Below are 13,257 nucleotides of genomic sequence, written 5' to 3' on the forward strand. Positions count from 1 at the left end.
ATGCAACTTCTATGACTGCCAGACAAGAATAAAAAGTCAATAATGCGTTCACATTACAGACATATCCACTCAAAAGTGTGTTGTTGGTGTCGACCATTAATCATATACCCTACACATGACACTGCAAATCTGGTTGTCAAACCATGAAGCGTGATTGCAAAAGTTGTGCTCTACATACCAACTGATTGGGCTAAAATTAATGAAAAGAAAAGTGAACTAAATATAAGTGATTGTCAAACTTCTTTACTATCTAGAGCACCATTTCTGATGCAAAAGGCTTACAACTTAATAAAATCTCTTTCATGTATATTTTACACAGTGTATACATAACCGGTCACTTCTTGTCAGGAAAAATAATTACAAAGTCTGTATATTAAAGTGTTATACACTCAGAGTACTGTGCTGAAAACAGTTTATAACTTTTTTGGATTCAAAATAAATCCCATTTCGACAATTTTTTGTTAGAGCTGCCAACTGAACATTGGATCAATGTGTGAGAAGTTTTTCTGTTTATGTAATATGCTATGCGTCCAAAAACATGGGGAAGTTAAGGTTTACTATCCATGTACAACTTCGTTCCTTTTTTTAAAAAAATCATCAACATCATGACAGTCTGAGTTTGATTTCAAAGCTTGTGAAAGTTGAGGTACACATCATGTATGATGTACATAGTAAAGCTTAGGAGTATGACAGATGGTGTTTGGTATAAATTTCAAAAGAGATCGATTCTCCTTATGACGATGTTTTAAATTGCAGATCACCCTTCTTGTATATGGAGACCAGTGGCTTCCTACGACTACATACTGTCTTTTAGAGAGGCTTTGATAGCAGCTTGTAACATGGCATCATCATCAGCCTCGTAGTCCTGATAAAACGAAGGAAAGTCATACGAGTTATCTGTGGCGTGTGTTAGACATACAGAACCATGTCTGTAACCTTTCACGATTTTTGTGTCGCATGTCAACAGTAAGTTCTTGTTGTTCTCCCCAGAAGTACGAGGAAATACCTATTATTTAGCTTGTCAACACAGCATCTCAATGCGGGCGCGTACAATGCCCTGTTTACATTTGAATTCAAAGTCTAGACTTAAAATTCACTTGTTAACAGAACAATGCAGTCTACACATGTGCAGGCTGGTTGACGAGCTGAATTCTTGGTATCTCAAAATACTGTATTTCGGGAAGTAGAACAAGAAACAGTAGCTGACATTGAAAACAAGAACATTGAAAATATCATCATTAGCACTTGCACAGAAAAACAGTACATTTAACCGGACTGCACATGGATACAGCACCATGCAGACATTTACAGCATGTTTTGTATGACATACACTAAATATCATTGACAAGTCTGACGACTGAAACTGTAGCTTCATTTGAACATCATTTCTGTCACTATACATGAGGAAAATGTCATTAGTGATTTGAATGTAATGAGTGTCTAAATTAAGAGGTGACAATACAGTATTTCAGGGTAATTTGATTTTTTGGAGTGTTGTGTTTTACACGCAGAGGAAACAGATTTATATGAAATGTGGACTGTGATGTTAGAATATGCATAACATGTACAGAGAAACTTGAAGAGCGCTTCTCTGTAACAAGGGAGTAGTCAAAATCAAACCATCCTAGAGTTCAAGTTGGGCTTCACAAAGGCCCACCTGTCACGCTGCATTAGAACTCTAATTACCATTCATGCAAAAAGTAAGCAGCATAATCATTGTTCCATCTGCAAGAAACATGATTTCGAACTTTGTATGTCTATTATAATGTGTGACATTGTGCAATTTCAAAATAACAGTCATAGAACTACTGACACCTGACTTATATTAGCCAAAAGAACTCTCAAATCAGACCATAGATCCTACGGTCTATGATCAAACAAGGGAGAGAGCCTTGATTTTCTTCGAGAGTTTATTTTCAGTACTTACCACATAAGTTTCATACTCAAAGCGATGTCTAATATTCAAATGCTGTATAAAATTTCCACTCTGTTGGTTGGGATTTCCCCACGGCATGGATGCACATATTGGACAGACCTTGAAAAGATACAAACAAAGCGAAGATTACCATTATCAGAACTGGTGATCAATTCCAATGCACAATCCTGCCTGCACATATGCACCTGGAAAATTTGGATGAATCAAACAAAAGCTTTGTCTCGCACATGAATATGACCACGGCAAAGTTTTTGTAGACCTCAACAACACCATCACAACAGCACTGTCTGTCTGTCGGTTTTCATTAAGGTAACACTAGCCTCAAAAAAATTTGAAAAGTTTGCTCAAATTTTTCCCAAGGAGACATTAAACCATTCTCCTTCATAACTAAGACTATAAGTTTGGGGTCACCATTCAAAATTTTGGATGAAAGAAACAAAAGTACCTCAAAGATATTGCTATTTGGTATTCAAAATGGTTGCTGCACCTTGTTTTCACACTACGGCAGAAAATACAAATTGTATGAAGACAAGATGATAGAAACAGACTTCATTTAATCTAACATGAGTGCAAATCACCTACAGACCATTGAAAGTATTGTAAAAATTTGAGTTTCTGAAAAAATGTACGCGAATTCCAGTGTAACCTCTGCTAATGCAATTGTTGTGTCCTGATAATCAGACAGTGGATGACACAGTTCGAATGTGTCAGGTGATAATTGACTTCTTTGGGGAAGTTTTTCAAATATGGGTCTGACTGATGCTATAGTGTGTCCTTTGACAAACATGGGTACTTCGTGTCAATTTGAGGCATTATGGAAATTTCCATGCATCAGCTCAATACCTGTATACGTGAAATAAAATTTGCTTTGCACCACAGACAACTTATTTGTGTGGTGGTTCATCAGATTGGCTTAGAGGGCGCACTGTTGATATTTGACTAACTGAAAGATGAAAGCATAAACTATATATAAACATCAGATGAGTATAAATTTCAGATATGCTGGTGCTAAGTTATAGTTATGTAGAATTCTCAACTTAAAAACTGAAAAAAATGACCTTGCTGAAAACTTACTGCTGGTTCACGGGCGCCTTTGTGTTTCTCATTGCAGTGCTTCAAGAGACCTGAGGCATCCAGATTCAACATGTCACAGTACGGACAATGAAAAGTTGACCGATTTGGTTGATCGCTGTTGGGTCATGAACAGCACATAAAGTGTAAGATTAATAAGCAGTGAAGAAATCTGTGATTCTAAACTTTCCTACTTAAATCACACATGGCAAATGATGTGGTTCACTCAAAACTGATTAGCTAATGCTCTTCCTCTCAAATCAAGAAGTTACAGTAGTCTTTATCTTGAAGAGGAAATATGTAAAATGTGGTTTGTTTTGTGACTCTCTTTAACCCTTTCACCCCCAGTTCCCTGTGTACAGGTCCAACTTTACCATAGAAAACAATGGATTTGGGACAAACCATGGTGGTGAAAGGGTTAAGGTAGTTCGTGCCTCAAAATTGAAAGACTTAAACGTTCGCTCAAAGTTTGCTTTAGGAAACTTTTAACCATTTTCCTTGAAAAGCAAGAATATAAATCAGGAGTCACTGTGCAAAGTTTGGAACCTCAGAAACAAATGACATTCAATTTATTTACCGATATTTAAAATTCAAAATGGCCACCATTGATGTGTAACGCAATGGGGCAAAAAATTAAATTTTTGATTTTCACAAGAAGAAGAAGGTCAAAGTACCGCCAAATGAGCTCAAACAAAGGGTAAACCAGAAAAGTATTGTACAAAAATTTCAAAAAAAGATTAAGCGTTCAAATATCTGTTCTTGAGGAGCATTCTGCCTCAATATCAACAGGACATAAAAGCTCATGATTTTCGGCAGCTACTGCAAGCTATATATCATTTGGCGCAAATTTTCTAGTTGATAGTGGTATGTACTGGTATTGATATTCTTCAGTTTTTATATTTCCTGTCTGAATCTGTCAAATATATTATGATGTCACTTTTGTGAGTGAAGAGCACAGTGGTTCAACCCCCCAGCCTGATATAATGAACATCTTTTAGTCTAAATTGATGCAAACCAAAAATAGAGAATATTTTGAGCTGACTACATATAAGGGTAGATCGCAATACCTGCTTTGAGACTAAAAAGACTGGCTTACTTCACACACAAATAAAATTTAAGCAACAGTGACCAGTATCAAAATTACGATGATGTTATCAGTGAGAAGAATGATACTGAAAGACTGAAATTGAAGTCACTCGATACATATACTCAGGAGTAGCTAGAGTCTGCATGTATGGTTGATCACACACTTACGCTGGATATACTTGTGAAGTTGGTGCGACCGGTGCAAATTTATGGATGGGAGGATCCTTGACTTTCAAACATTCACTGTTGTGGGCTCTCAATTTAGAATACCTGACCTAGAAGAAACACGCACGTAAAGAGTTATTGCAGCGAAATTACAAAATGCTCAAGTTTATTGTCATGAATGTCATCTTTGAAAGGGACCGTCAGTCCAAGTTTTAGGAAGCGAAAAGAACTTCACTAGAACTAAAAGAAAAGCATTTTCCTTGTTGCATACAACACTCAATTTCACTGGCACAATCCTTCATCTGCGCTTATCCCGCCAGATTTGTCACTTCCCCATCTGCCAAGTCAGTAATACATGGTACGAAGACAAATCCTATATGTATTTTCACCTATTTTGGTATGTTAGTTTAACTGGTTACTATGAGTCAGTGAAAAATCACATCTACAATGGTATCAGGTATCTATGTTTTCTGGGGCTGATCAAATGTTAAAGTCTTTATTAGAATGCAACACATGGGAGATGTTACACTTCAGTGGGTTAAACCAACTTGACCTATTGATAAGGGTTGAGATTGTTAAAATTACCTCTTTGGCAACATACGAGTGGCAATCAAAGAACAACACTGTGTGTTGAGGAGATTGTGGCTTATCACTAAGACAATTTGTACACCTCAACTTGCAACCAGGTGTATGCTGAGTATTATGCAAATAAGTCAATCCATCCCATAACATTTCCATTTTGGGGGATATCTCACATGAGAGAAACATGTGAAACTGATGGAAAATATCTTACAACTCGTTCAAGAAGTAACTATTATTATTAATTTCTCTGTGTAGGTTACCTTCATTCCACAGGCTTTACAGACTGTTCTCATTGCACGCATCTGCTCATCAATCCCATGATTCCTCTCCTTTGATACCGAGTCAAATGGTTTTCTGCAAACTGGACAATGTGGGGTGGCCTTGGACTCCTTGCAGTCCTCAACATGTGGATTTAGGCACTCTGCACAAAATCTGTGTGGGATGACAACATACAAAGGAGGCTAAATTATTTAACAGGTGATATAGTGAGCTGAAATGTGTTAAATGCATTTAAAACATTTTTCACAGTATGAGTACATTGTCTTAATAGCTTGAAAGGCTATTTTTGCACCAATTCTTTTCTCAGAGTTAATGTCAAATTTCAAGTGTTAGAATCAAGATATTTAGTTCAAATTTTCAGGATAATTCCCTTAGTTAATATTTTCTCCAAAGTATATAAAAATTGTACATTTGCAGCCATGATTTTGAAATATGACACCAGTAAATATTAAAATTTAATTTTTCATATTTTTTTACATATTGAATTTAATAATAATTGGATAGTATTAATATTACCAAATTAGTTATAAATATGTTGACACTATTTATTGTAAGATTTGTACGGCAGGATTTGTAAATAAAATTTGTTTTTATGATTTTACATGGGTTATATATCAAAAAATTATTAAAAATTCTTTCAAATTTCAAAATGTGATTTTTCAAAAAGTACTTCAAATACAGGAAAATTGTGCCGTACAAATCTTATCTGTAACCTTGTCAATAGACTGTAAAAGTTCCATGTCCATATCTCATTTCAAAGTTGGATTAAATTTGTATACAATTATGTAGGAAAACTGTTATTCTGTCAAAAATGTTGAAAACAAGCCATATTTGCACCCCTCTTTTGAAGTCACAGAGCAGTTTTTTTGGTTAATCTCACTTTTGACACCTCTTTGACACTCAAAGAATCTAAACATAGGGCCAAAGTCCCTGAAGCTACTATAGACATGGATACAAAATTAAGTATTTACTGACTGTATGAAATTATCTCACTAAGGTCGTCCTAGGGACATGTAAACCAAATATTAAAGCTGTCTGACCAGCGGTTTTGAAAAAACAAGCGACTCAACAGTTGACAGAGCTCTGCTGTGTTATGTAGAGAATAACCTTTTGTGACACATGTATTGATGAAGAAGGTGGATATCTTTGATAGCTCATTTCAGGATGGCCTGACCAAAAATGGAAAAAAATTCCGTAAAAAATACAGATTTGCATATTTCATCAGACTATATTAGTCTATAACAGCAAATAAACAAGAGTTAATTACATTCTAATTAAAGTAAACAAGACTTGCTTAAATCAAGATTTACGTCATAAAAAAACAGCATATCTGTCAGGTTATAAAGAATCTTGAGCTGTTATCTTTTAATATCAGTATTTTCATCCTATTAACCAAGCACATTTTAACTTTCAAATTAACATTGTAAGTAAGTTCTGTTGAATAAGTTGAGACTGTACGTACTCAGAGAAAGCACACTGAAGAGACAAATGTTTGAAACTTAAGAAGTTCAAGGTCATCAAAAGCATTATAAGGAATCATGTTACACTTTCATTGCACTGTTTACAAAGATTGCATAATTGCTATAAATAGCACATGAGGACTCTTACAGCCCAGCTTTACCATAAAAACCCTATCACTTTGACCACTCTATTTTTTTCCTCAAAAAGTAATCTTATTTTATCCTTACCAAGTCAACCATAAATGGAAATTAGAACTTTTTCTATCTCTATTTATTTGACCACCCTATCATGACAAGCTATTATGAGCAATTTCTTTTAGATAACATAAATGGTGGTTCAGAATATATCAAAGTTGGGATTCAGGAAAGTTACCTTTACATGTTTTAATCCTCAATTCACTATGAACTGTCAAAAAAAGTTGAACTTTCTGATAATTCCACACTAAAATTATTTTGGCTTTGATGATTTCCTAGTTAATTCAATTATTTAAAATCATATTAATTATTTTTTTATGGGTGAATTGATAGGGTTTATACAGTACAAGAATTACATACAATGTAAGTCAAATTTTGACCAAAAATGACAAAAAAATTCCTTAAAAATACACATTTGCATATTTCATCACAATTTGAACAAATCTAAGTTGGGTTATCCCTAGGGACCTGTATACCAAATAACAAAGCTGTCTGATCAGCGGTTATGAAGGAGAAGATTTTTAACCAAAAACGCTTTTTTTGGCATTAATTTGCCTATTTTCAACAATATCAAAAAATTAAAAAAATAGTTTCTCAAAATCATATTTTTCATCTACACAACAAATATCAAATCAGTAAGTACTGCGGTTCTCAAGATATTTGAGTGGACGGACGCCTCACAAACGGACATACATACATACATACATACATACATACATACATACATACATACAGACTGACGACGGACGCCGGACGGATACCCATCCCAATAGCTTCTATAGACTATAGTCTATAGTAGCTAAAAATGCATTTACAATAGCAGTCACTCACTCTGAATGCCAGCACCGCCTTGTCAAACTTTCCTGAAAAACAGCAAATAATGACTTTCCCTTTTCAAACATTTTATTAAAAGCTAGGGGACCTCTACCATAGTTAATACACTACGGACTCCCCAACTTCTTCTTATTTGGTCAGTTTTTCAGAAGTTTTAACAGGCTATAACTCTGCAATGCCTTTGTGCCCAAATGTCTAGTTTTTTTTATTCCACAGAGAATGTTGACTACTTTTATATTTTAATAGTTTTGTTGAAATTTATAACTGACGCTCTAGCCTTTCCAACCACCTTAATAGCTTGACTATCTATTTCATCTGTGCCATTTTGAAATATTCCACTAGTGAATCAACATAGACAGCAAACAAAAAGTGTGAGTGTGTGCGTGTGCATATCAATCTATCAAACAGCAGCCTTTGAGTACCAGCAATAATTGACTTTGCCAGAGTATATCCACAGTTGCAGGATCAGTAAGACGCTTTATATCACAGGCTCTAGAGTCAATGCAGGCGAACCGCTAGCCGCCACTGATACAATAAAAATCAAGGTGAGTAACAGCGGCAGCCATGCACGGAGCCCGAGTAAATTTCAACAGACGGTTTCGCCCTCTTTTATCTCAAATACAACTTGCTTATTGGGGTCGATCGATGCTCCAGTTCATCAACTTCATGAAAAATCACACCAATATCCAAAATCTCTCTGTTAAGTCCATGAAAAAGCTGAGTTTTCGGAGCAGTGTCAGCTAGGAAACGCTGTTATCATACATGACCCACATTGACCTATCACGAAATGTTCTGATTGGTTGTACTTTTAAGGGATACGTCATCCGTTCAGGGGTGCTACACTCGAGAGATTTAGTTACACGTAATTACGTTCGATCAGTATCCGTAACGTCTTTGTCATGCAGTGTGCGAAACTCATGCAAAATCTCTACTGGCCAGCGGGCCAGTAACTTTAAAAAATCACTGGCCCTGAAGGAAATCAACTGGTCCGATCATCAGGTCAAAATACAAATATAGTGGAGATTTTTACCTGCGCTCAGTCTAGGGGCCAAGAATATGATGGATTGAAAAATAAATAAAGACACCACTTCAAAATCCTAACATCAAACTGTTTTTTTATGCCTTTTAATTCTTTTATTCTTTTTTAATTCTTCAAATGAGGATGACTATCAAAACCGAAAGTTGGGGCAACTGATCTCAATGTTGAAAAATCATAAAATCAGTAAAAGGTTAAGCACTAACACATAAACGTTTTCATTTCCTAAAATAGCCTTTCACAACAAATATTTCTAACATTGAGAAAAAGAGCACAAGCGTGGGCTTGAAACACGTCCCAACACAGAAATGCTAAGCATCAGAACTCCGATCAGGGATGGGTAAGTTTTGGCAACACAAACGCCGGATCACACACAAATGGAGTCAATACAACACTTGACTCTTCAAAAAACGATTCTAACTTCTCCCCTTTGAGGGACTCATCATTAAAGTCAATGAAGGGAATACAAAAAATTAGGGCAACTGATAAAGAGAAATAATACTGAAATGTCCAAACCCACGTTATAAGACAAATCACAAATTTAAAATGTAAGCGTAATCTTTACAGTGACCAACTTGAGGCAAATGGCCATCAAGGTCAATGAAGACAGTACTATGCACAATGTTTAAATATCGGACATTTACTTTTAGTATCGACGTTTGACGTCCGACATGTATCCGTCATCGTAACGATCTATATATCTGGTCTAAAATCGATACTAGACAATACAAGAATGACTTGCCTCTTGTCGCTGCACGACGGGTTTGAGAAATTGCCTGTATTTTACCCAGCTGATACATATCGGCGATTTTAGGACTCTTTATAGCTAGGCAATTCTGGAATGACTGTGAAATCAAAGATGTTTACTCGATATTATCGGCGATTGGGACCCCAATATCGTCACCAGAATGACTCATCTCGTGTCTCGGGCACGTGTGGTCTATTTAAAATCACCGATGTTATCGGCGATTTCGGGACAAACGTCCGATATATATGTCGGAGATTTGCATTGCCACCTCACAGATCTTGCCAAGCCCGACTTCATCATTGCGGCATCAACTTCGATACTATACTTGTCAAATCGGGGTAAATAATCGATGTATATGGGAGATCAAAACCTACAGATTTGGCCCCGCGGTCTAGCCAAGCCCGACTTCGATAGTCCGACTTTAATTATACGATACTAGACTTGTCTAAAAGGTGGGTAAATATCCAATATATATGGAGGTTCACCATCTTATAAATCTGACCTTAGTTTTAGTCAAGGGTCTATGATCTGACCAAACAATTCTAATTTCGATATTGTGTTGCCCAGTAGCTGCAAATATCCGATATCATATAATGTTGAAGTGTCATCGAAATCCAGATTACCTCGACACATGCAACTCGATCGATACGCTAAACTATTATTCTTTTATGATCACGACGAGATCTCCACCCTAACACATGTAACGTCTTTCGCTTTGATGCAGTACCGTATCTTTGAATAATTTTGTCAGGTATTTAGCTTAGCAAAACATTCTGGTAAACTTCTGTACAATAGGAAAAGCTACTGGCCCGTCTTTAGGAACAGCAGGACATATTTCAAGAGTTACTGGTACGTCGGGCATGGAAACTGCTGGGTCTCCGGCCATCGGGTTAGCGTGAATTCCGCACGCTGTTGTCATGTGATAACCAGACGTTGCGTGCGTGTGGAGCAGTAGTTTGTAACGTCGAATGACACTTTTACACGTGGTCATAATTACTAATAGTATTTTTTTATAGATTTTCTAATGATTTCCGCGAATTTTGACCAAGCAACCTCGTAGAGTATCACTGTAAATTGGCAATTATCTTTGAGGCCAAAAAAAGAAAATAAATTGTGCTGTTCTGTTCAGATAACATGGTTTTCAAAAAATAAGGTAGGTACGTCGGCAGGATTTTTTTTTTTTTTTACAAAATATTTTTATTTTTAAATATGCATTTTTCAGGGGTTCAGGGCGCTCAAACACTGGCCATAACATTTCCAGATCACAATGTACCATATAGTATATAAAGGAAAAAACATAAGACACCCTCTTTCAAGCAAAAATCAAATGCCAAGTATCGAACGTGTGATTTTACGGATTTTTCTTTGTTTTCTTTTTAGTTAGTTCCTTGTTTACGTAGCTCCAAAAAAATTAGGGTCGGCAGATAAAAAATAGAGTAGGTCGGGTTATAGGAACAGCACAATATTTTTTGTTTGACCTAAGAATACTTCGTATTTGCAACAGTACAAGAAGTTCTTGCTATGAGTTCCTGATACGAACGAAATGTAGTATATATTCCACATTATATCTGACGCCGTCACAAAGATTTCTGTAAACCATGTAAATAATTTTATCTAATAAGAGAATCGGCAAGTTTAATTCGAGGGTACAACGAACTAAAGTAGTCCTCGCGTAGAGAAAATAATGTTTCTTATAGCTTGCACGAATTTCGCTTGTTTCACATTGTACTACACATGATCCAAACGAAAACAAAATACTATAGCAGTAGCCTGTACAATATATTATTATGCTTCCACTCCCACTTGCACTAGGTGCAAACCCCCTGTTAGGTATGGCAACAAGTCAGGAATGTTATAGAAAATTTCATTCAAAGTAAGATAAGAAGTGAAAACATTAATGAGGAAAACTGTAAATCTTACTTACCAGTATGAATACGCTGCCATAGCGAAGCTTGTGGGGCGGACAAGTGAAAGTTAACCGATATTTTGAAATTACGTTCGTAAAACCGTCATCCAATCACAAGCTTCCCCTTGTGGGTCATGACCATTGACCCCAGTCAATGTGGGTCATGTATGATAATAGCGTTTCCTGGCTGACACTGCTCCGAAAACACAGCTTTTTCATGGACTTAACAGAGAGATTTTGGATATTGGTGTGATTTTTCATGAAGTTGATGAACTGGAGCATCGATCGACCCCAATAAGCAAGTTGTATTTGAGATAAAAGAGGGCGAAACCGTCTGTTGAAATTTACTCTGTCTCCGTGCATGGCTGCCGCTGTTGCTCACCTTTTGATTTTTATTGTATCAGTGGCGGCTAGCGGTTCGCCTGCATTGACTCTAGAGCCTGTGCTTTATATCATACTGTAAGTGGGACTCACACTCACAGTCAAGCTTACTGGCCGGGTCATCTGGTCATTGCAGACACAAATCTGATTAAAGTCGGACGTTGAGATTGTGAAGTTTCTACCTTCGCTTTGTTCTCAATCGTCCCCTCACTACATCTGACTCACTCTAATAGATGGTCACATTCAAATCTTGTACATCCACTGGAACAGCTGACCAATAGGAAGATATGTTTACAACTGCAACTTGTTTTGTTATGGATTATTATATTGCAGCATTGTATTTAAAAACACGACCTGATTGGCTGCAGCAAAGTGCAAGATTTGAACGCTATCTTCTATGGCAGTGATTCAGATTTAGTGAGGTGACTAACAACAAACAAGAACAGCAAAGAACACGCAAAGGTATATAGAAATGTAGCCATCTCTGCATCTGATTTTAATCAGAGACTATACAGAGAACATACAAAGCAGGCTGAGGAGCTTGTATGTTTTGTGCTTGGTGTAGAGACAAATCCTGAATATACTCCACGGGTTTGCGGATGGATGATGGTTTGCAGCAGTGACTGTGGCTTGTCAGAAATATGTATAATGATTAATAATATTACATTGGTGTATCAAGATGAACTTTGTACTTTGAAAATACTTCTCTCATCAGCTGAGTGATCTGTCTTCCTTTTAAAGTCAAATTCGTTATTTCACTTTGTAGCTCGTATATATACTGTATTTCGATTGGATGATGGATCTAATATTTGAGCTCCATCGTTTCATAAAACCATGGATGTATTTTTTACATCCATGATAAAACGAAAACAAAAATGTATTATCATACATAACCCCAAGAAAACGGAAGTCTGCATCAATTGACCTTATATTCATGGGTTGTTTCGCGAGGAAAGTTCGAACAGCGCATCATTAAAGACATATGCCAGGATATTTGAACCATGGAGGAGGTACACCTCCATTTCTGAACTTGATGGGTACATAGTCCAACTTACGTGTGCCCACACTGAACGGTGACCGGTCTGTGGTACACCTCTAAACATATCGAACATATGAACGAGTCTTCTGCAGCAGGACTTGGAGATGCCACTAATTTAACTCCTTTGCCGCCACTCGCCATTTTACAGAGCAGGGATGACTGGGTTTGCTTTCTTCCGTGAGAAATTCTGTTACTAGTCTGTACAATTCTCGGAATTGCTGCTGCCCACTCTGGTTAGAAGGTTTTCACTTCCGGGTTGACCGACAACAACTGACAGCTGACCGACTTTCAACTTTTGTCCATGCGTATGTGTATTCAGTAGTTCTTTGCGAAAATCGATTGATCATATGTCTGATGGAGACGGGAACAAAAATAAGCCCTCTTTGGCGGCCGATCGCGATTTCACGTTTACATGTTTTTCCTGGAACACAACAAATCCGCACACTTCATGCATGTTATACGTGATACGAGGATTCGAAAGTTTTGTCAGAAAATATTGAAGTAACTTTGTTTCTTCTATAAAATAGTATTTTGCTTTA

General features: G+C 36.7%; 2 protein-coding genes across 2 annotated transcripts in view; both read right to left on the reverse strand.

Annotated features, from left to right (window-relative positions):
* The window catches only part of LOC139148120 (reticulocyte-binding protein homolog 2a-like), a 581,355-nt gene that overhangs the window by 315,839 nt on the left and 252,259 nt on the right, over nucleotides 1–13,257 (reverse strand). The gene's annotated exons all lie outside the window — the stretch shown is intronic.
* On the reverse strand, nucleotides 226–13,178 carry LOC139148095 (E3 ubiquitin-protein ligase RNF166-like). Its single transcript, XM_070719392.1, has 6 exons — nucleotides 12,735–13,178; nucleotides 5,101–5,272; nucleotides 4,262–4,368; nucleotides 3,011–3,125; nucleotides 1,928–2,035; nucleotides 226–865 (listed from the first exon to the last, which is right to left on the reverse strand). Exons 1-6 carry the CDS (start codon nucleotides 12,857–12,859, stop codon nucleotides 797–799), a joined length of 696 nt encoding a protein of 231 aa, XP_070575493.1. The 5' UTR covers nucleotides 12,860–13,178; the 3' UTR covers nucleotides 226–796.

Source organism: Ptychodera flava, chromosome 13, assembly GCF_041260155.1.
Source record: "Ptychodera flava strain L36383 chromosome 13, AS_Pfla_20210202, whole genome shotgun sequence".
Classification (NCBI taxonomy): Eukaryota; Metazoa; Hemichordata; class Enteropneusta; family Ptychoderidae; genus Ptychodera; species Ptychodera flava.